A 24,781-nucleotide genomic window follows, 5' to 3' on the forward strand; every position below is an offset into this window, starting at 1 on the left:
TGTATAGTTGAATGTACAGTTTTCAGCAGTTATAATTACTCAAGAAATTACAAGATTTTTGGTAGAATGTTATTACGAATGTTTAACTTAAAATGTAAGCAATTACTTTTAACATAAGAGCAAAAATAAATTTTAAATCTGATATTTACTAATACATTAAAATTGGCACAAGTTAGAAGTGAGAAGTTGTTTGGCACCTTTAAACATGGCACATGCATGACATGATGATTTCACTTGTTTAGCAATTGAAATAGTTTTATATTTTACTCTCTATGAAATGCTTAGAATTGTGTTGCTGTTTTAATGTTTGGTTTTGTGCTTGATTTTTAGCAGTAGTCACGCTAAGGATGAAATTGTAGTTTTTTGTGTGCAGGGGTTGTTGAGATTTCTGTTAATAAAAAGTTAGTTACTAGAAAGCAGATTTGTTATAACTAAGATCTCTTAAGATGATATATTTATGGTCAAACAGATAGTTGTGTTCAACTAGTGTTGCCTTTTGCTCTCAGCATCAGTCTGCAGGACCTTGGGAGCAGCTATCTGAGCCAGCTTTTATTCAAACTGCATTGCCGTGCCCTCCCTGTGAGGTTCCTATACCAGTGTAAGTTTTCTAAAAAATAAATAAATAAGGTTTCTGTATGGAAAGACATATTTTTCTTCTTATACTGTTATTGAAATGAACATAAAATTAACCATATTTTCCTCTTCAGATGCAATAACCCTATGTGAACACCATTCTTGGAAAACTGGGAGCATTGGTGGCTGTTTATTAGAAGTTTTTGTAGTGTGTGCTCACTGATAGTGGACTGGTAGTGTTAGGAAAGACTGGTTGTTTCACCATTCTTTTTCGGTTTGATAGAACTTAAGTCTACATCGTGGAATACAGATTCAGAATTTACCTGAAAAAGGAACTACTTGCGTTTTTTGGTCTGTTTCTGTGCTGTAGTCTGCTGTTTTAAATCCTGCATACTTCGCAGGCATTAGTGCCTATTTGTTTTTTTAAACATTCCTCCTTAATGAGGAAATATTAATATAGTAAGAAGTAGACAGATGATGATAAAAAAAATCCGGCTGCCTATGTAGATAACTTTAGAATTTAATTTCTCAAAAATTGTACTATGAGAAGTTGTACTATTTGATCAAAGCTATGACTGTTCGGTACTTCTGATACTTGGGCTCAAAGTTCAAAGTCAGACTCCCAAAAGGTGGAAAATATGTAGTTATGAACAGTTTTTGGTTTCAGTGTTTGGGTAAATGCCTGTATAAACTGTTGCATGTAGGTATTCAGGAGAGGTCACTGTATTACATTATTTGTTGTGTAGTGCACATCTCCTAGTTCCTCTGAATTGCAATCTCAAAATCATCTGTAGTCTGAAGATGCCTCCCCAGAGGAGGTAAGTCTGCTAGGTGAGAAGGAAACCATACTGAAAAAGTTGTGATTAATTTTCTAACTAGAGGAAGCAACATCACATTTTATAGTCTTTAAGGTAAATTAGGGTTCTGTTAGCATTAGATCACATTAATTCTGTATCCTATATCTCTTGACTGATCTTGGCAAATGTAATTTTTTTTTTCCCTGTTTTTAATATGAAAGTGATATGAGAGAAGTTTCCTGAATTAACAAAATGATAACGATAGTAAACAAAACTATAACTTCTCTAAAATAAAAATTATTAGTTTCATATACAACTATAACCTGCACATGAAATACTGATTTGGGGATTGTGGTCATAAAATACAACAATCCAAATAACTTGAGAAAACGAAGGCATTGATCTACATAGTTTGCACTTTTAAAAAATAGATAGCATTATTTTTATGTGAAAAGCACTGTCACTGTTTTAAGTCACTATTTGAAGTCTTAGTAAAGAAAAGCATGTTTTCTAAATCTTTGATTTTTCTCTCTTTAACAGGGAGTGTCTTGGGCAGCATGAGGTGAGTCATGGAAACTGCCTTTGTAAGTGGAATATAAAGTATGTCTCACTCTTGTCAGTCTGCAGAAAAAAAGGAAATGAAAATATTCTATGGCTCTTTTATATTTTAATACCAATGGACTATTTTATCACAAGGGCTTACATATCAAAAGGTATTTTAGTTCCTTTTTGAAGAATATATAACTTCTTGAATTTTTAGAGTTCTTGGACAGAAATTAAACCCATAATTTACAAAGTTATTGGTGTATTCTTGCAGTTTTTTAAATAGTATAAATTTTTTTAGGGGGTCTTTTTATCCTATATAAATCTGTTCGGTTTTTTTTTCCTCGTTCTATAGTAATTATCTCAGTTTCACACCCTCTCCTTGATTCTAGAAACTGCTGTGTTTATTTTAAAAGGATAAGGGACGTGGTATTGTACACAACGTCTCAGATGACTTGGATCTAAGCATGCATGGATGAAATTGGACAATACACTGGAAACTTCCGTAGTTACTTATTAGCTTTTATTTTTGTTGTGCAGCCTTCTCCAGTTTTGCATGAATTCGTGTATTTTGGCTTACATGAGAAGATCTAACTGATGCTTGAGGCTAGAAAACAGTCATTGTTATTTGCAGTCATATCTTAAATTTCAATACATTTAGAACAGTTCATTTTTCTTGAGTTTTAGAAGATGATTGCTAAACTAATCTTTAAGAAAAAAATATTGCTATTGTAGCTGCATCTGGGAGTATCTCTACTAGTAAGTTTGGGATAAATTCACTATCAAAGTGCAGCTAACAATACTACAACTAACCTAGTTTCATTTTAAGCTAGTAAAAAATTATAGAAAAAAGTTAACACTTTATATTTAAACATCCTCCTTACTTTTTTCTTTCTTTGACTTTCTTTAGTAGTCTTTTGGTATGTGTTGCAATGGTGGCTTGATTATGCAGTGTCAACATCTACAAATGTTGTTAACAAAGTTTATATATCAGCAATCTATTTGTGCACTGCACATTTGTTAATCCAACCAGACTGTGAATAGAGCTTCCATAGAGCTACTTTGCAGCTTGTTGGTTGCTAAAATAAAATGTACTGTGAAAATGGATGAAAAGAATAACTGTGGCTAATTTGTTGTTGTCAGAATAGCTGATTTTTCCTTTTGCTTTCCGTGGTAAAACTTGCAGGTGTTTTAAGTCAGTTTCTATTAAGTCATGTTTTATGATAGGACTTACTGAATGTCACCATAACTTTCATGAATTTATGTATAAACAAAATATCAGCTGTGGTCAATTAGTCTAATATATAATATACAATGTGACTGGTTTTGATACTATTCAGATGCACTACATAGTTTTGAAATCTGCGTCCCTTGCCATAACAGAGGATAATATGACTCTTCTAATTAGAAAAGATTGTTCCAAATACAAGATATGTATAGCTAATTATTTAATAATAATAATAATCATCATTATCATAATCATCATCCCTTCTCTGCTGCATACTAGTCTTGGCAGTATAAGTCATGGCTTTGGGTCGTGTTTTCTTTATGGGTTAGTATAAAAAATAAGGAAAAATCCCAGGAAGTTTATTACTAAAATTAATGTTTTAGATTTATTGATGCTACGTGTTATTCTAGACTAAATGTTCCTTCTCAGCCAACAGAGTGCAGTGCTTCCTTTCTCCTGAAGTCCAGCAGTTTCTGAAGTGAACTGTCCTGATCTTTGAGACTTTGATAGCAGTCAAGAAAAAGAATGATTTGTTAATGTGTCTGTGCATGAGAGACGTTTACAGTATGTTTTGTGTGCATTATACGTTTTTATATTGTTCTGAGATCTCAAAAAAAAAAAGGAAAAAAACCAACTTGTAATGTCTGTTCAGTGTTTTACAGCCATATTTGCTCTGAACTAGTAATTTCACCTTTAATTTACTTTTGTTAACAAGAGAAAACATTATTTTTAAGGGACTCATTCAGCTCAAGCTCTTGCATATCTTTGGCTATTTGGAAAAAGAAATTTATCACTTAAAACAACAGATTTAAAACTTCACCAGGTGATGTAATTGTATAAAACCTATGTTCACTGGAAGTATCATTCTACATGATGTTTAACATAAAATAAGATTTATTTTGGCTGCAGTGTGGAGCCTTCTTTTAAATATTTTTGCTGTGCTTTATATGTTTTTACTTCTATTTCGAAAAATTAATCTCTTCATTCTTCAATTTGTAGGTGCTTAAAAGTAGCTCTTGATTTTGTTTCAGGTTGTAGGTCAGAAAAATTGCCTGTCATCAACAGTTGCTGCCAAAGCAAAATGAGAACTTGATGTTTTTACTCTTTCTTTGAACTGCTATAAGCATTGGCATTTCATAGCAGAAGGATACATGTGCTCTTTTAAAATCAAATTTTGAGAGCTAGTTATTATATCCACAATCTGATTTTATGGGAAAACATTAATTAAAGCCCATACAAGGCAGATGAGGACAAACAAGAAAACCTTAACTGGATATGTTATCAATTTATCTACTGTATTTAATTCACTTCTGGTTGCTTCATTTCATTAAATGTTCTAAGAGAAGGGAAATGTTTTTGGGTTTTTTTCTGTGATGGGTATTTTGAATAAGTTGTAATATTGGTCTTGCTGTTCTTGGACAGCAGGAACTCTCGGGTTTTTTTGTTGTTTTTTCGATTTGAGGGTTTTTTATAGGAATTGAATGCCATATTTTATTGTTACAAGGTATTTTTTTTAGTTGTGGTTCATTTATAGGAGGAATACCATTACTCTGCCTGTAGGTAAAATTTTATTTAAAACTTGATGAGATTCATGTTTATGGCTGAATACCTTATTAATATTTTCAAATTTTCCCTGCACTATTTTACTAGATTTTCATTTCCATATTCCAATTGATGTACCTGTTAGTTGCTTTTATGCGTTTGGGAGCTGGGCTGGAAGGCTTCTGGAAGCTTTCTTGTCCTTATTTTCTTTGCCTTTCTTTCCTTTTCCTGTGGAAAACCTCTGGTCTGAAAATGATACCTCCTTATTGTCTTTCTTTTTCCATTCAGCTTTCATAAAGTACTTCTTGTTCTCATCCACGTTCTTTATTCTTCAGCTCATGAGTCCCCTGGAGTTTGTGGCTTCTTTGATACGTGTCTTTGTAGTGACCTCTATTTACCCATTTCAGAAATGCATTCCAGCTATAGAAAGTAAAACTCTTCTTTGCCCTTTGGATTTATTACTAACACCAAAACAGATTGGCTTGTCAAGAAATGGAAACATAATATGAAAATATGTTGTAGGTTTAAATTAATGGAAATTCTTTTGGTTGTGGATACAATGTCAGTCAATTCCAGATGACTCTTGCCTTTTTATTGGACTCGAGATTCAGTGAGTGGGGTGAGCTCAAGCTATGCTGGATGCTGCCAGAGGGCTGGGATGTTCCCTGCAGTTGGCTGTCTGAAAGCTGCTACTGTTGCCTACTGGCTTGTGTGCTTCCCTTCTCCTGGCTTCAGTCAAGCTGCATCTCTTCTGGTTTACTTGAAGGGATGCTACCAGAAGGGGTGCTCCACTTCTGCCTGTGTGCTTCTGTGAATTCTCTTTAACTGGAGGTAGTGGCTGTGCCCTTAGATGAGAGACTAACTCTTGGTAGAAGGTGGCTCATCAGCATATTAGACTGCGCAGCCATAGAGCTGGTCTGCCACTGCTGCTCTGATGTGGTGTGACTGCCTCAGCCACAGCAGAACAAGTGGAAATGGAGGAGCAAGGAAAGGTAAAGAATTGGGAGCAGTGGCAGATCTTAGTGTTTAGTACATCTTTTCATGCATTCTTTTCCTTTCCAGCATCCTTTGACTACTTGTGTTGCTACTGAAAGGAAGTTGTCACTCTGAGGAGGGAGGAATAGGGAGATGGAGTAGGATAAGGAGGGACAGGATATTAGGAACAATAAAAACTTTGATTATTGGTGTGTGTTCGCTGGGTATAGTACTATTCTCCACTTCACATCCTCTTTTTATTAGGCCTGTTGTCGGCTTTTGCTCATTTGATTAACAGAAACATAAGCCATCAGAGACTGAGTTGTGGGATGTTTGTAGGGGGAAGTATGAACCAGGCATTTGGACTACTTGCTATGATTGTAAGTACATTAGCCAGCATAATGAGTTTCAGCGCTGCCACAAGCATGGGAGAGTAGGTGGATATAATAGCCTGAAGTCTTTCTCCTGTGTATTTTATCCTTCATGTTCAGCCTGCCATCCAGACTCATCCTGTTCACAGAGTCTCGGTGGGTCAGGATGAGAAAAGCAGTTCAGAAACCTTTTGAATGAGTTGCATATTGCAATGACTTGATGTGAAGCACAGTCTTTTGGATGGAGACCAGAAAACACTTTTATAGGCAAGTGAATTCAAATCCTGCTTTGTATGTTTTTGCTTTAGGATTGAGAGAAATTAGCATGGACAATGCTGAAGGGAGAATGTCCCTCACTCTGTCCTTTGGGGGACCTTCCTCTTCTCTTGTTTCAGTCTCAGTGCACAGCTGGGTGTATGGCAAATAAACTGACGAAGAACAAAAGACAAGGAGCTGTTATCTATTACTTCCTTTTCTTCCATTTTAAGTAGTTTGATTGTCTTGCTCCAAAGACAGATGTGTGGTAGGACTTGTTCAAAGTAAGTCCTTGGAGTGTGCCGTTAGGATTCTAAAGTAGGAAGAGAGAAAAGGAAGAGGTACAGTGCAAAGCTGTTCAGTCAGCTTAAGCCCTAAAACAAAATCACACCCTTAGTGTAGTCAAAGTGAGTTATGTCACTTTAGCCTGTTGTTTAATAACATCAAAAGTAGTTACCGATTTTCTCTGCAAAATGGTCATATTAAGAAAAAAGTCATTTTTTTGACAGCATCACAGAAACTAACTTTTTTCGTGTGACTATTACATAATGGTTAGAAGATGGGAACAGTGAGTTTCCTCTGATACTTGTGATATGAAGGGACTTGTACTATTCAACATTAGGAAAGTTAACCCAGTTAACCAAGTTAGGAGTTTATACTCCATTTCAGTACCAATGAAGGTCAAAGGACTAGAAGCTCTTTTAACTGAAGTGTTAACCTCAGATTAGAAGGTACAAAATGTGTTATAAGACTTGAAAATCCTAGTCTTGTCATAGAGCCATTTCTTCTCCCCCTTCCCACTCCTGGGAGTTATATTTCATATAGTTAGTATTTGGTTTTTAGAATTTCTGGCTTGCTGGTTGCTTTCTGTTTGTAGAACTTTAAAATGCTTTGGGTTTATGATAATCTTAACAAAATTAGGCGTGTGGAAGCAAGCAGTAACTGTCTTCTGCAATTATTGCAAAGCAATTTTGGGACCCTTTAATGGAAGACAGGAGTGTAATTCAGAAAGAAGGCATAAATCACACTAAAATACTTTAGAAAGTAATTTTCTGGGTTTTTTTTAAAAAAAGGGAGCTGTATTATAAAATTTAGACAGCTTGTTTAATTAAGTGAGCTGTTTTACCTGGTATTATCAGTGTAAACCAAATGTGTGTGGTTGTGTTAGGATGGGAACCTGAAGTCTATTAAAAAAAAAAAAAAAGATCAAATAGACACTGCATTGGTTTTCTTCTTTTAACAAAGATACTCAAGAACCAAATTTTGTCTATAGTGACACGGTGCCTTTGTGTGTGTGTGTATCTAAATGTATCCCACCATACACATGTGCAGTGTGTGTATACATAACTGCCTGCACACATATTTATATTTATTTACTTTTAACTTTTAGGTTAGTCCATTACCGTGTCACTCTGCAAGTCCATATTCATGTAAAAGGTTTTGTGGACGGCTTCTTGATTGTCAGAATCACACTTGTATGAAAGAATGTCATCACGTTACAAAATCGAACACTAGTGCAGATGGAAAGAAGGTAAGCTGATTTCCTTTTTGCTTTTGTTATTGTATATTTTATACATTGTGTTCAGTTTTAACTGGAAAATAAAGAATTTGCAGCTGGGAGGCACAGGATCTATTCCAGGGTCTACTTGGAGATATACATGTGTTTTGTTGCCATTGATGCTGTGACATTTAGCTAATCTATACTTCTTTAGACATGGGACTGGGGGTGTTTAACATCTTTGCTGTCATTGACAGTGGGATTGAGTGCACCCTCAGCAAGTTTGCCAACAACATCAAGCTTTGTGATGCAGTTGATGTGCTGGAGGGAAGGGATGCCATCCTGAGGGACCTTAACAGACTTGAGGAGTGGGCAAGTAAAGTAGAGTACAAGGTGCTGCACCTGGTTTGGGGCAATTCCAAGCACAATTATGGGCTGGATGGAGAATAGATTGAGAGTAGCCCTGAAGAAAAGGACTTGGGCACTCAACAGGGGCTAGCAACATGCACTTGCAGCCCAGAAAACCAACTCTATCCTGGGCTGGGTCAAAAGAAGTGTGTACAACAGGTTGAGGGAGGTGATTCTGCCCCTCTTCTCACTCTTGAGAGACCTGACCTGGAGTACTGCGTTCAGTTCTGGAGTTGTCAGCATAGGAAACGTGTGGATCTGTTGTAGCGAGTCCAGATGAGGACCACAAAGATGATCAGAGGGCTGGAGCACCTCCCATATGAGGGCAGGCTGAGAAAGTTTGGCTTCTTTAGTGTGGAGGAGAGAATGCTCTGAGCAGGCCTAATAGGAGCCTTCCAGTACTTAAAGGGTATCTACAGGAAAGCTAGAGGGGAGTGGTGGTGTTAGTGATGGGATGAGGGGTAACGGTTTTAAGCCGAAAGAGGAGAATTTTAGATTAGATATTAGGATGATGTTTTTTTACTGTGAGAGGGGTGAGGCACTGGCATGGGTTGCCCAGAGAAGTCATGGATGTCCCATCCCTGGAGGTGTTCCGGACCAGAATGGATGAGGCTGTGAGCAATGTGATCCAGTGTGAGGGGTCCCTGATCTGTGTCAGAGGGGTTGAAAGTGAGTGATCTTTAAGGTTCCTTCCAAACCGTTCTATGATTCTATGAAATGCTCCCCTTTCTTTTTTCTTTATGTCAATAAGCACTACCTTGTTTTCATCAAAATCTCATTTAACACTCTTGACAAGTCTCTTCCAAAATCAGTTTTTCTAGCTGTCAAGCTCAAGTCAGCTACTGATGATCCCTATAAAATTGCAATTTACTGAGCTAACTCTTTACTGAGGAGAGCTGCAAATGGGTTGAGAAGGCTAGCAAATCTTCAGGGGAGAGCACTGGAAATGTTGCAGAATAGGTGAAGACTTCTTAAAGCATTGGGGTGATATGTTCCTGTTTATTGGTGTCTATTAGAAACTGTCACATGATTAAGAAGCTGCAGTTGTTAGTTGCTGAAGATAATATGAAACAAAACTAAAAGTAAATATGAAGTTGAAAATTGTGCTAGTTTTGAGCAGTCAGAAGTTCGTAGCTTGTGGTTTGATAGAGGCATGATTTGAAGGAAAACAGCTTTTTAAGTTTTTAAACCGTTTCTTTAGGAAAAGTTGCAACATGGTCTTTCTGGGCATTTAGAAAACTGAACCAAGCGTTCATTTGCATGCAAAACATAAATGTTGTATTTTAACTTAAATAGGGTGATTGCCTGTAGGTTCTGATCCTAGAAGTGGTGTTGTCGTCTAATAACAGTATATATTTCAGTTATTGTATTATTATGTTTATGAATGTGGATGTTTCGTCTGAGGAGTATGAGCTCTAAGTACAACTTGTGGAACAGTAACCTGCAGCAATAGAGCCACATCAATAAATATTGAGAGTGACAGTTTAAGAATCTCTAGTTATGACTATAGGAGGGTATCTGATTGCTCCTTCAGTTAAACCAGCTAAAATGTGAATGAATTAGGATTATTCTTGGCTTCTCTTTGAATGAGGCAATACATTTTCAGAAAATGGAAGAGTGTGTACATGTAAAGTATGAGTGATTTCTCAATTTTCATTTAGTTTTTATAAACTCAAGTTGATTTCGACCTGTAGAGCTTTTGTTATGTTGTTGTTTTGATAGACTAATTAGAAAGACCATATAAGAAACTTTTTTTTGTGTCCTTATTTTGAACAACATAAGGTAAAATGCTGGCATTGAATTAGTGCTTCTCGGGAAGCATTGTGTAGCGTCATTCTTGGATGAACTGGCTTGGCTTTGACTGACTTCTGTGAAATTGAGCATTTGAATGTGCTGGTGGGCCTAAAATACTGTGCCACTTGGATTCAGCTAATAAATCACATCAGTCAGTCTGTGGTGTATTTGACTTGGGTTTTGAACAAGTTGTTAAGATAAGAGATGTTCAAGGCCAGGTTGGATGGGGCCGTGGGCAGCCTGATTTAGTAGAATGTCCCTGCCCATGGCAGGGGAGTTGGAACTAGATGATCTTTAAGATCCCTTCCAACCCAAACTACTCTATGATTCTATGATAAGAATATGAATAGAAATGGAGCTTAATTTAGTGTGCTGATGTTAAGCATGTTGTGCTGATGTTGGTCGCATCACCTTGATAGAGAATGACACCACAGCTTTTGTCGGTGTGTCGTATGTGGAACAGAAGCAATGCCTTAGTAGCTCCCTGCATATACCTAAACTAATTATTTTTGGGAGATTTATACAGACTGTCGTAAATATGTGGAAATGTAATGATTTAAAGTTTGCCTCTTAAAGTCAAGCCAACAAACCTCCCCACTCCAGTATTACAAAACAATATGTATGATTAAAGTATTACAATAACGTGATGGGTGGGAAAAATTAGTTCGGAGTATGAAACAACTTCTTTTTCTAACAGTTTTCTATAGGGAATTAACAATTTTCCAATGTACTTATAAGAAGAGGCAGTTTTATGCTCAGAACTCTGTCTCTTTGACCAACACACACTGGTATTTCTGCTTTTCTTTTTGAAGCATATTTTGTACTTATTTTTGGTTGAGGGATATCTTACTAAATAGCTGGATTCTCGTAGCAAAAACGCACCAACTTTTTCCTCTATATTAAAGCTTATTAATGGCATCTAACAAATCTAATGGCATTTTCTCTAGTACTTTGTTTTTATTTTGTTAGGCAGGTCCAGAATGTTCGCAGTGTGAAGAGGAGTGTACCAAGCCCCGGCCACCTGGCTGTCCTCACAGATGTGTTTTGCCCTGTCATCCAGGGGATTGCCCGTCATGTCTCCAGATGCTTAAGATAAAGTGTCACTGCAAACTATCAACACTGTATATTGAATGCTTGTAAGTGTCAGAACTGAACCCAAATTTTCATTTGAATGCTACTAACTGGAAACCTTTTGAAATGTGTGGATATGGGAGCTGCTGTTATGGCAAGTAATAAAATTTCTCTTGAAGGTTGTGATTTGTACCATAATGGGTTTTTTTTCTATTTAAAATTTGCCAGTGTTGTATTTGGTGTTACTGCTAAAATTATTATAAAAGCATGGAGTCTCATAAGCAGAAATGTTTTTTATAATACAGTGATGATTTGAATTATGCAAATATATAGTAATTACATAATGTTGGATCTATATGTTGTGCTTTTATGGTGTGTAAAGAAATTTTATAAGAGATATTAGAATTAACCTAATTAGTGTAAAAGATCTTTACAGCTAATGTTCTTCAAACTGTAGCTGTTTTATTTGGAAAACCTAGTAGTAATTTGTACTCCTTCTTAATCACTTTTTTGTTTGTGCATAAAGGGTTACCTAGGCTTTACTAAACATAAGATTGGACTTATGGAGTTAAACATCATCCTCTGTGCATTGCTCTGAAACCATTAATCCCATGCATCTATAGTCTTTGTGCATTTTCTTTAAAGTACCTAAAATCCTCTGAATTTCTGTGGTTTTGTCTGTAAAATAGTGTAGTTCGTATTAGCCCCATAGGATGTGGACAAATAAGCCCACTTTTCTTTACAGTGAGATATACTTAAAATATACCCCTAATTATATTGACTTTTGTTGTTCTTAATTTGGAATTTATGAGAAATACTTATCTTCTTTTACAGAAAACTAACATGTGCTGATTTAAAAGAAAAGGAGCTTCTTATTTCTTGCAAAAATCAGTGTCCAAAAGAGGTGAGCCATATTAGCAAAGAAATACTTGATTTGACGGATATGTGGAATCTTTTGGATTTTACCCTTTTATAAGGTTTTTGATACAGTTTGATAGGCCAAGCAGAGTAGAGAAACCTAGTTTAAATGAATGTGCTAAATGATGGATGTGAAGGTCGTTAGTGAACTGTCCTCAGAGGAGCAACCTGATCTAGGGCAAGGTGTTCCTGCAGGAGGGTTGGAACTAGATCTTTGAAGTACTTTCCGACCTAAACCATTCCATGACTCCATTCTGTGATTATATGACAGTTATTAATGTCCAGCTGTCTAATTGGAAAGTTATATTGAAGGATCAGAGATTTGTCTCCAAGGCATTAATGGGTTCAATATTTAAGCTTGCAGATGAAGTTGGATATGGAAGAGTGTGTCCTCGAACATGGTTAGAAACTGGTCTTGAATTTATATCTCCAGTGAAATATACATTAAGTCATGCGAAGCGGAAGACAAACCAGTTAATCTTTCTACTGTATCTGAGTATATCTAAAGGGTTGCTGTAAAGAAGGAAAGAATAATACCCTTATTGCCTAATGCTTAGACCATCAACCAGTGTATATTGGCATCAGTAAGGAAGATTCAAGTTAAACACTACTTTTAGGCAGTAAAGCTTGTGCAGCAGAGGAAGAGCTGGTTGGAGAAGCTACTAAATTTTCACAGCTTAGACATATGTTGGGATTTGTCCTGTTGTGGATAGTACTGCTTTAAGACATGAGGGATGGGCCAAATGACTTCTTCCTTGTCCCTCCTAATGCTGTTATCTTCAACTTGTGTGATTTCAGAAATCCATGCATTACTTACTGTATTTTTGTTCTTTAGTTGTCATTAGTTGTAGTGAATGTGACAGTCCTTTCTTCATTCCCCATTGTAGAGCTAGAAAATTTATGAAGTTGAGAAACAGGAACCTCATTTCTTGTAGTTCTGAGTTCTACCTCAACCTAATAAATGCAGGTTCAAAACTTTTTCATTGTTTTATTATTTTCCAGTGTCAGAAGCATCAAATTTGAATCCTTGCCTTTATTAGAAAACTTTTTTGGTATTGAGTAAAGGCAAAAATTCACAGGAATCCTGCTTGTTTCCCAACAGTCTCTGTTCCTCTGTTTTTCAAACAAGATTGTATTAAACCCGACAAGAAAGTTGTACTGTGTGCCTGCTTTTATCTTCTGCCTTTTGCCCTTGTAGATGCCTTTCTGATGTCTTTTTTTTTTTTTTTTTTTTCTCTAAATGAATGTGCCTGTCACAAATTTCTCATCTGAATGTCTGAAAGCCCTCTTCCTGGCAGGGAAACACTTTTGGGTATTATATCATTGTCCATTTACCTCTTAATTTTGTCTGTTACTTTGATTTTGTTTGCTCCTAGACTACCTCCGCTTTATTTTTAAGAGTGCCGATACTCTCTTAACATGAACTATGTGTTCCTGTACTTCAGCTTCTCTTCAATGACTTTTTTTTTTTCCATATCTCATCTTTGACTTTGATTAATGTAACCATTGTGATTTTCCTGGACATATTCCCAAGACTCAGCCTGGGATTAAAAATCCAGCTAGTAGTGGTCCTGAATTCTAGCTTGCAGTTCAGAATGGCCCTGTTACACAGTTAATGTCTGCTTTACTTAATTCGGTGGGATGCCAAGTCCACTTTAGTTTTATAAAACTTTTTAACTCTAAAATTCTCATTCCTATAGATGCGTTGAAAAATAAGATTTTATGCTGATTCTGGTATCCAGGGAATATTTTTAGTCTAAATGATTATGTAAAAATGCATGTTCTTCCCTTCCTGTAATTATAGCTTGCTGGCGGCTTTCATGAAATGTACAAGTATTAGTACAGTCCTGCTTCAGGTAGTTCATATCTTTGTGTGACAGTTCATCCTATTTTCCTTAGATCCTATTTTGTTAACTTCAGAGGTATGGGCTTTTTACCTTTTTTAGTCTAAAAAGAATTGTCCCTGTTTCTCTGAATGGTGAACAGTACTAGGGGTGTTTTGTCTGTTTTATAGTATACAATATTTGTCTGAAACTTCAGGAAAATTAGCTAGCTGTATCATAATACAAATTGTACTGATAGTTCTCTTCAAAGGAATAATTAATAAACACAATTTGAAAGCGCAGCTTTAACAGACATCACTCTGCTGCTACCTCCACTGCCACCCTTCCCCAGCAAATGTAGATCAAGCTTGTTGACGAGACCTCATTACATGAACTAACAAACAACTTAACCAAAAGATAAGAAGGATAAGACTACTAAATTTAGAACATTTCAAGTTTACAGATCAAATATGTCTGCTTAAAACTAAACTGGAAGTGGTTTGTGTGTAGTCTTGATAGCCTCAAGTACATTTCAATTTTTGCCTCATCATCCCAGGCCAAATTCCCATTTTTGTACTGAGCATGGTACGGAGTATTCTGTTGGCCTGTTTGGCTTAGCTATCCTGGCTCTGCATGTCACCTGCTGCCACCAAATACATGTGTTTTAATATATAATTTGTAATATACAGAACATAACCGCTCACTGCCTGATGATTAGGCTGTCCTAAGCAGTGAGTGCAGTGAGCATGGAATCCAGATTGCTGTCCTGACTCTGCTTCTGTACACTAGGAAAACATGGGAAACTGAAAAATCCACAGCTGAAAAACATCAGGTTTTGGTTTTTTTTCCCCCCACGTTCTTCTCATACTAAATCTAAAAACCAGTGACTGCTGGGAAGAAAATGAACTGTCGCAGCTGAACATTAATATTACCTGGCAACAACTAAAACAATACGTGCTATGAACATTATTCTCATACTAAATCCAAAACACAGCAGCTACTGGGAAGACAATTAACTTTACCCAGTGGACACCAGGCTATATTTTATGAGGGCTTTCTTATTCAGTGTCAGAGGCGAGCTTGGGTCGTTAGCAGAGCCCAGTAAAGTTGCTTTTTGCTAAAAATCAGTGTGCACTGTAACTCCACCAAGGTTAGAATAGTGCAGCTTAGGTTCAATAGAATACAGTATTTTACCGAAGTCTGTTTTGAGATGGTTTTGGTTAATGGCAGTTGTGGCAGGCAGTATACTGCCATATTTGAATTACAAGTAGCACAGGACATTTGGGGATTATGAAAACAATTCTGTTGTTTGGTGCCTTGAAAAAGTTAAAAAATTTTGAAGGGTTTCATGTTTTTGTTTTGGCAATGACAATATAAAACTATAAAAATGACTTCTGGTATTATGTAGTACAGCTCATGTTTCCTTTCTGTGTTAGGGAGAAACAACATCTTGGATGTTGCCACAGCTGTTAGATGAGAAGCTTTAATTAAAGGTTCTTTTTCTTGTTTGGTAACAATAACAAAATACCCTGTTGAAGGAAATATAACTTTTTTTTAATTTGGAGACAATTAAATTCTTATGACCATAATTACAGATGTTTTGGGATAATTCTTGCATAGACATTTCAACAGTCCATCAGTTTTCATTGTTTATATATTCATATCAGTGGATCTGTGTTTAACACTCTGTGTAATTTTGAATTTTTGACAAAATAACAGTACTTTGTACTTTTACTGTACAGTCTGCTGCTGTCTTGATGAGAAATACGGGACCCCATCGTGATAAATTTATTTTAATATGACAGTGTAGTAGAAGCATTGTTATATATTTTAAGAGTATGCATTTTATTTTTTTAATAGTGAAATAGATCATATTTCTAAAATGCCTAATTAAATTCTTTAAACACACCTTGAAAATGTAGTTGCGTTGCAAAGAAATGAAATTTAGAAGGCAAATGTACCACTTTGGTCTATAATGAGAAGATTTTCCTCAAGGTCTGACTTAAGCAGTGGGGATTTTCATAAGATGTCTGGAAGCAGGTCCACCCTTTATGCTGAAGAGTCTGCACCTATGGAAGTGATAAACTTATCTTTTGTACTTAGCTTTTAGGGTTGCTGCTCAAAAGTGCTGTTTTCTTTATTAACAGGACATTTTCTTTGTTTCCAGGTATGTATTAACAGGTTGTGTTTATTACCCTTTGGGGGAGATCATGTAAGCCTCCAAAAATATTAATGGGTTTTGTCATCATCCAACATAATGTTAAGATTTTAATGCATTACCTATGGGAAAATATTTGTAGGATTTTGGGGTTTTTTTCAGAGCTGTAGCTTAAATTCCTTTCTTTTAAAGGCCTTATATGTCAAACAAAGCTTGTTCGTTTTGGCCATTAGTCCACAAGCTGTTGACAAGACATCTTAAATGCTGAAAAAGATCTAAAGGGGCACATGCTTTCTATTTTAGCGCCAAGTAGCTCAGCATTGATGCTTAAAACCATGCAAAATACATTCTTTCCCACTATGTTATTTATCCAGCAGAGAGCAGCAGTAGAATTCCTTTTGTTTTCTGGGATCATGGGGAATGCTGTTTTGCTGCTGATTTCACTAATGTCTTTGATTTTTTTTAAATGTTGGGTTTACATTGGAGGGACTAAAACGAAAGTTGCACTTCCAGCTTCATTTTTGTCCTGCATCCCTGTCAATGTTAGCTGCATAACTCTATGCAGAGAACTACATGAGTAAATGTAGGATTCTGTATTAGATTAAGTGTGTTTCTGAGCTATGCAAATTTTGTTCTGTTGGTGTGCAAAGTAAGAATTTTATTGCAGCAGCGTCTGGATGTTGAGGTGAGGACCACTGTCGTGAATTTGCAGGTCTGACATTTTACTTATAAGATTGTTTGTTTGTACTTTGACACTATTAATGGAAATGTGCCTAATTAATATGGAAGAGTAGGCTGGAAGTAATAGTTCTAGTCATAGATTGTTCTGGCCGGCGTGTGATGATTTACAGGTGTTACTGTATATGATGCCCTTGGGCAGGGAGCCAGGAGAAGGGCCCTCTTACCACACAGAGGTCACATGGTAAAAATTTGCTTTGCAAAGATTATGGTCACTAGTGAGCAAATTCAGCTGTTAGACTCCATGGTCCTGGCTGGTAGTCTGACCTAGTGTATAAGTGTATAAGGCTTAAAGACAAGTTTCTTCTGTTGTCTTTTCAAAATGAGTCAAAACACAAGGCTGGTTTGCAGTTAGATACATAGCAAACCTAAATTCCTTTTTTGATAAGATTTCCCTCGAGATAAAGCAAATAGATTAGGTCTGCTGCATAAGGCTTCAACAGGGCCAATAAGTCAATGCCACTTAGCAAACAGCTAGTTCAGGTACAGAAGAGGGTTAATACAAGCATGAAGGAAACAACTGACTCTGTGTGTATGGTTTGATTTTTTTTTTTGTTGTTTGCTTTTTTTTAAACACCCCTTCCCCCAGAGAACCCTAAATCAACAACAAAATTAAATTAAAAGTTGGAGCAGGAGATGTTAATAGTAAGGAAAAATTCCCAAGGAATGTATTGATGCCTGACCTTATATTGGTTTTATTAACAACCATGGAATGAAAAAACATTGGAATTATCTGATGAAAACTAGTGGAGTGCCTCAACTATCAGTACATGATAGTTGAGGAAATGCATCTCCAGAACGTATGTATTTGGGACATGTTATTAGATACAGAAAAAACAGTTAAGACCATGCATATCAAGGCTAATAATAAGCTCGCAGGAAAGAGCAGAAATTCTCATTGTCACAGCATGATTAGCCAGAGAGAAATGCAAATGAGAGCTCAAGATGTATTGAGGAAGATATTGTACTAATAATAAGGTGCAATTAAGGCATTGTAGAAAGTCCTTCCTGCTGAGTTGTCATTTGGAATATATTACATGCAGTTCTGGCTACTGTATTCAAGAAACACCATTTTAAGTTTGTTGAAATTCAGTGTAGGGAATACTATGGGAATAAAGGCCTTTTATGAGGGGACAATAGAGAAATATTTCAATGTGAGGATAAGAACTAGGGGATTTAGACTGGCTGGAATTAATGTAGAAAATAAAAAAAAACCAAACCAACAAAACCGTATTGCATCTTGTAGTGAGCTCCTGGAACAGCCTCCATAGTGAAACAGTGGTTTTGGGGGGCGGTGTGCAGTATAGGGGTACGTTCTCTAGTTAAGGTATCAACCCGTCCTAGGGGTCTCATAGGAGGTGCCTGACTTTAGGGGAACTGGGCTTTAGGACTGAACATGGTGACTCGGAGGTTCCTTCTAGCCCTGTGCGAAATGAGCTGAAACAATGACTAAAAACCAGCCTAAACCACGAAGTATCTGTACGTATAAGAGTAGTGTGACTGCCATGGGCATAAAAATATGTATGTCTGTTCCATAATTTTTAATCAGAAAGTTTTGTGTTCTGTTTAGTGATACTGGCTCAGAAGTTAGGCTGGTTCCAATGGACTCCTGAAAATCCAAATTTACTAATCAAGAAGTTTATACACTTGGGGTTTATAATTATCTTATGTAGTTTCCTCATTCTCAGGGATGAAGTAATGTGTTATGTGTATGTTTCCAATTTTTAATAAATGTGAAAAGATGTATCTTAAAATTGTATGTCTTGCAGTATTTTCCAAGTTGTGTTAATCCCTTGATGACAGCGGAGAGGTGAAATTTCACTTTTAATAAAGAACACTATCTAACGCTATTTTAAATAGTTGGGATTTAAAGCTACTGCTATAAATAAATCAGTTGAATGTCTTCTGTGTTATTCATAGTATTGAGTTATGTAATTGAAAATGAAAAATCATTACTGTAAAGACTTGTAATGGGTATCTGTATGAACAAGATACATTTTCAGTCAAGTTCTTAACAGAAAGTGAAAAAAATTGTTTGCTTTCTTGTCATTTTTATCTACGATAACACTGCAAACACTGCTACATTCCTAACAGTAAGCATATTTAAATTAGCATCTCATTTCTTAACACTGCAATTGAACGATAATGTTTTCATTATATTAGAAATTGCGCTGACAGTAAAAAAAGTATCTTAAGATGTCAGAAATGGGATAATCTGCCAAATGGACAAATCTAGGAATTTTTGAAATTATTTTGTACCTGATAAGAATATTAGTGACCTGTATTTGACTTGCATAGTTCAGAAGGTTCTTGCATGCAAAATTTTTCTTTTGTGGTATTTTCGCTTATGTTTCTTCCTTCTTTCTATTCTTGAATCTGACCTACAAGTTGCTACAGCACAGTTAATTTCAGTTTGCAGGTTTGTTTTTTTTTTTACCTTATCTACTCATATTCCCTCAAAATAAAGATAGCTAGGGTAATCGTATAAATTACTGTGGAGAAGTATTTGAAGAGTTTGAAAGGAGAAAGTGTTTTTTAATCAAGCTGTGCCAGTAAAAGATCAATCTTCTACGAGAACGGAAATGCAGTACGTAAGGAAAAAAAAAAAAGGAAATTAAAATCAACTATTTCACAAGTGGAAAAACTGATAAGCTGAATGAGTTGTCTGCTAATGTCTGAAATAAAAGTTCATAGAGTCTTTGTAATTGTACCATCATTAACTGGTGCGGGGGTTTTGTTTGTGTGTTTTGTTCTTTATAGTTGCCCTGTGGTCACCGGTGTAAGGAGATTTGCCATTCAGGTAGCTGCCCTCTGAACTGCAGTCAGAAGGTTAAACTCCGATGTCTCTGTAAGAGACTGAAAAAGGTAAGTTTCTAAGTTACAATTTTGAGAATGATGTATTTTCTTTGAATGTTCCTAGGCTTGTATGGATGGATTGTCTCTGGTGTAGGTTAGAATACGTCCAGCTTCTGTGTAACCAGAAGTCTTACGGGTGGAGTGTTCAGCAGGAGAAAGGATGGCCTGTACAGAACAAGTGCTTTGAAGTGTCTAACCACCTTTTCTTTTCCTGCAGTGTTAGAGCAAGGGGAGGCAGTGAATGAGAATTATTTTGTTCCCCGTGACCAGTCCTTGCCCTGTAATCTCAGTCAATTAAGAGAATGTATATGAAATTACTGAGTTCTGAATGCTAGCTCTTTCTGCCTCAGTTCAGAAGGTTATCCTACTTTGCCTTAGACAAACAAGAGGAAAGAGAAGACAGGAGAAATTACACTGGACTCTTTGATTTATTCTTGCTTTCTGCTTAGCTAATTGGCAAGAAGGAAAAGAAAAGGACAATTTAACACAGAATTACATTTAATCATTACCTATTTTTTATGTGTAGCCAATGTTTTACTAAGCAAGCATGATTTCCATAAGAAATAGGTATGAAAACTAAAATTTTATATAGGTAAATGATAATAAAAGTCTCAAATTATACTTAACAGGAAATACAGTGCAGCAAGATACAAGAAGGCCAAGTCTTGCTGGAATGCAATGCGTTATGCAAGGAAATGAAACGGAAAGAATCTGAGGTAACATATCTGTTGTAACTGTAACATTGCATTAGTTAACTTGTACCAGAAGAACAGAGTTCTCAGCAATTGCACTATACTTCTTAGCCTACTTTTAAAGGTGCCGTCTCCCAAGTTCTGTTTTATGAACTAAAGAAATTGCTGTATGCTGTCACCCAGAGAGACTGAAGACCTTGCTCTTATAAGCCTTTTATAAAAACATAAAGAAAAAGAATTGGTGCATAACTTGCTTGGGTTTTATCCAGTGAATATTAGATGTAATACATGTACAGTCCAAAAAATCAATTTGCAAATCAATGTGTAAATTTGTTCTGGTCAGACTTTCATGACTGACTGGCAAGTTCTAGCAAATACCACATAGACCAAATCATGCAAGTTTGCAAGCAGGTCAAATGCTAAGACTCTTAAGATACACCTTTAGAAAATCCCAACCATAACAAATATTTCCAGTAAGAATGATAAATTCATAGGACATGGAATGCTCTAAAGCAAGGTGAATTCACAAAAGCCTGCACGAGCTGGGACATGGCAGCATGTCTCTGTGTGGTTCAGTGCAGTGTCAGTTGCTGGTTTAGTTCCGCAGATACTAGTTCCTATTTCTCACCCCGACATTGTAATCCATGAGAAAGAATGGTCTAATGGAATGAGCAAATGACTGTAAGTTACTAACAACTAAAAGCAATGCCACAGATATACTGTGTGGCACAGCCTAGTAGTGTCTACCTTCTTCACAGAACAGGGATATATTTGTTTTGGCTTTTTTATATGAAGTTATAAAGTTCTATTTAAAGTCTTACTAGGCACTTTTTGCAGCCTGTGTTGGCTTGTAAATGACATATTAGATTTATTTTCTGTTGTATGTGCTTGACAAAAATAATTTCTTATGTTGGTTACTGTTTAATGTATCAAGACTGGAAAAAGTCTGTTAAAAACTGCAGAAGTTTACAAAGGTAATTTAGTTTGCACAGCTGCAAAACAACTATCAATTTCCAAAACTAAAGTGTGTTAACTCTTAATAAAACTCTTCAGGTATAGGAGCTATTGAGTATGTACTTCTGAGGAACTGAATGCATCTTTTACTGTACATTTTATTGAAGAAATAGTTCTAGAAATGTTTTGCCATGCTGTGGGTATAATGGTGAAACTTCCCTCTACCTCTGTGTATTATACATATTAATGGTATACAAATATGACCACACCAGTTTTGCTTTATTGTCTCCTGCTTTTTTCCACATTTGTGGGGCAGTTTTTCTTTCGGAGCTCAAGTTCTGCCATTAGATGGCAGTGAAATACCTGGAGGCTGGTTGTGTAGTTTTTTCCACTCCAGGCTGCAATTTCAGCTGTGCATGGCTGAAAAGGTCTTTTCTATACTTTCCTAAAGAGAAACTCTGCCATCGTGTTTACATTAATGAAATCCTCAATTGTGCTTTTATTTGGTATACAATTTAAATTTAAAAAATTGTCTGAAAACCTGCAAATAGGACTGTTCTATTGACCCTGTCCTCAGTACGCACTGTTTGAACTACAGTGTGCTAAAGCATGGGCTGGTGTGCTTTCTCGTTAGTTGTGAATTGCAAATTGTTTAGAACAAATTCCACCTGCGGAAACCATATTTAGTAAATTATTGTCACTGTTAGTATGCAAGCCCTCCAATTATTGAGATCAAGACTGTTTTTCATTTCAAGTTATTAATCAGATTTTTACATCTAGTGTTTCTAAGGTAGTGATTCAGTGGCCGTGATGCTAAAAGTCCAAGAAATCTGTGCTAGAATGCAGATGCATATACTCCCACAGTATAGTGTTCCTGTTACTTCTTTCACTGTAGTGATCTCTGACTGTGGGAATTTTAGAGATCAATCTCGTAAATTTATGTTTAAAGGCCTTTGTTAGATTAATCTCCTGTTAGGATGCCTAATTGTTTTTCAGTCGACATAAACTTTTGGCACTTATAAACATCCTGTACCACTGAATTTCTAGATTTAGCCAAGTCTTGTGTGGGAGTAGAATGCTGTTATGAACCAGCCTCCTGGTTTTATGTCTTTGCTGTTATACTACTAAAAATATTTGGCATCTTTACACTCTTCAGGATATTGTGCCTTGTTAGTCACTTGATGAATTGTAGTTATGCATCTCTTTAGATGAAAGCCACTCCACCCTGTTGTCTATCCTGGGCTGTATCAGAAGAAGTGTAGCTAGCAGGTTGAGAGGTGATTCTCCCCCTCTAATCTGAGACCTCACCTGGAGCACTGCGTTCAGTTCTGGAGTCCTCAACACAGGAAAGACATAGGTCTGTCGGAACAAGTCCAGAGGAGGGCCACAAGGATGGTCAGAGGGCTAGAACACCTTCTCTATAAGGACAGGCTGAGAAAGTTTGGCTTGTTCAGCCTAGAAACAGAAGGCTCTGGGGAGACCTTATAGCAGCCTTCCAGTACTTAAAGGTGGCCTACAGGAAAGCTGGGAAGGGCCTCTTTATCAGGGATTGTGGTGATAGGATGAGGGGTAATGGGCTTAAACTGAAAGAGGGGAGCTTTAGATTACCTATTAGGTAGAAATTTTATACTGTGAAGGTGGTGAGGCACTGGAACAGGTTGCACAGAGAAGTCATGGATGTCCCATTGCTGGAGGTGCTCAAGACCAGGTTGGATGAGGCTTTGAGCAACCTGACCTCTAGTGGAAGGTGTCCCTGGCCATGGCAGGGGGGTTGGAACTGGGAGATCTTTAAGGTCCCTTCCAGCACTACCCATTCTATGTTTCTGTGTTCAGGCTTTACATTCTTTTGCTACTGCAGGACCAAAACTGAATGCAGGAGTGAAGTTTCAAGGATATCATCTGTTTACATAGTGACATTGTTTTCTGTACTGTTGTTTTCTTAATGATTTCTAGCATTTAATTTACTTTCTTGAACACTACAAAGCACTTCTATAGAATTATCAATTGTAACTCCTGTGACAACTTTTCAAATGACTTTCTGTTGTTGGAGCATACATTTATTTTGCGTTACACAAAGAGTTTTAAAGCAGTTTGCTTATGCATTATCTAATACGTGTCACCTTCAGTGCAAATATAGAGGCTTCCTTTCACTGTAGAAATCAGAGTATTTAGATCCTTGGAATGAAATGTGTGTGTAAATTACATACGTATATAGGAATTAGCTATATGTGTGAACTGTATGGAATTGAGGATAAATTTGCTGAAAACTTATAATAGCTGTCTTTAGGAATTTTCCTGGTTGTTGGTGAACAAACTGTTCTTTTTAGATTTTATATTTGTCAGTTGAGCTAGTCAAGTTGAAATCAGAAGTTCAATGTATAACCTTGTAGTATATATTTTATGTTCTGTATTTTCCAAATGTGAGAAGATGCAGCTTTTTCGGAGAATACTTTGTAATCTGAATAAGTTAAGAGTTTACTTGATGGAGGTTTTGCTTACTTCTGCTTGAACCATTCAATAGGAGTGACTACAACTCCACAAGAAAATAGATTTAGCTGCTGCTTACAACAGTTGCTTAACTCTTTGTATGTCTGAACAGATAAAAGAGGCAGAAGCCAAAGCTGCTATTGAAGAAGAGAAACGAAGGCAACAGGTATCGACCTCTCTTTTTCTTCTAACGCCCTTCCTCCCCACGTTGTTCTTGTTAGTAAATCATTTAATTTACATGCAACTAAAGATATATCATTTGTAATGTGATATGCACAGTCATTCCTGTCAGCTGTTATCCTACTAAGATGCGTGCTGTGAATGATTTATAATGGTTAAGAGCCCACATTTTCCCAAACAATTTTCATAATTGTATATAAATTGATAATTAATCATTTTAATCTTGCCTTGCTGTAACTGTGCATAGTATAGTTAACTTTTAAAATGTTCTTGTTTTTAATAGAACACTTTATAATGCATAAACCTCACAGAATTGCTGAATAGCCTCCACAGAGATTTAAATATTGGGTGTAGTTTCCCTCCTCCCTGTCATCATGAAAAAAATGAGGAGGGTTAATGAGCCTTTGTCCCTCAAGGTGTCCGAGAGGGGGAGAAAAAAGTATTTACTGAAACTGCTGTAGTTGGGGAGCGTATGTTGTTGGCATTATAATCAAAGAAGCTTCTATGCCAGCTGCCTAGAGACACTATTCGTATTTCAGACAATAACTGTAAGCTTGGTTGGTGGTGATGGCTGGGTCAGGTTTATCTTCTGGAGGGTACAGCCTTAGCGCACTCCTTCCAGTCAATTCGTGCATGTATGCCTGTGCCTGAACACTTGACACCAAATCATATTCTAAGTTCAACATATGCTTTCTGACCCTCCTTTCGCTCAGTTATCAAAATAGTTAGGTTATACTTGTGTTTTCACCTGCATGTCACACTCTGTTTTTATTGCAGAGCACTGGCTCACTCCCTGCTTGAAAGGGAGCACAGGAGGCTCATTCCCAGACTCGATCCTCTTGTACCATTCTCCCAATCTCATTAGGATAGACAGATTCTCTGTGGGTCACAGCTTCTGTTATGCATACTTCAATTAATTG

The 24,781-nt window shown here is 36.6% G+C and overlaps 1 protein-coding gene across 1 annotated transcript in view; it reads left to right on the forward strand.

Moving 5' to 3' along the window:
* The window catches only part of NFXL1 (nuclear transcription factor, X-box binding like 1), a 46,236-nt gene that overhangs the window by 13,756 nt on the left and 7,699 nt on the right, over nucleotides 1–24,781 (forward strand). The window contains exons 14-21 of the mRNA XM_069856085.1: nucleotides 507–598; nucleotides 1,911–1,932; nucleotides 7,675–7,815; nucleotides 10,954–11,120; nucleotides 11,890–11,959; nucleotides 19,453–19,557; nucleotides 20,178–20,264; nucleotides 23,794–23,847. Coding sequence (XP_069712186.1) covers nucleotides 507–598; nucleotides 1,911–1,932; nucleotides 7,675–7,815; nucleotides 10,954–11,120; nucleotides 11,890–11,959; nucleotides 19,453–19,557; nucleotides 20,178–20,264; nucleotides 23,794–23,847 — 738 coding nt within the window. The remainder of the gene's footprint in view (nucleotides 1–506; nucleotides 599–1,910; nucleotides 1,933–7,674; nucleotides 7,816–10,953; nucleotides 11,121–11,889; nucleotides 11,960–19,452; nucleotides 19,558–20,177; nucleotides 20,265–23,793; nucleotides 23,848–24,781) is intronic.

The sequence above is a fragment of the Phaenicophaeus curvirostris genome, chromosome 4 (assembly GCF_032191515.1).
Source record: "Phaenicophaeus curvirostris isolate KB17595 chromosome 4, BPBGC_Pcur_1.0, whole genome shotgun sequence".
NCBI classification, from domain to species: domain Eukaryota; kingdom Metazoa; phylum Chordata; class Aves; order Cuculiformes; family Cuculidae; genus Phaenicophaeus; species Phaenicophaeus curvirostris.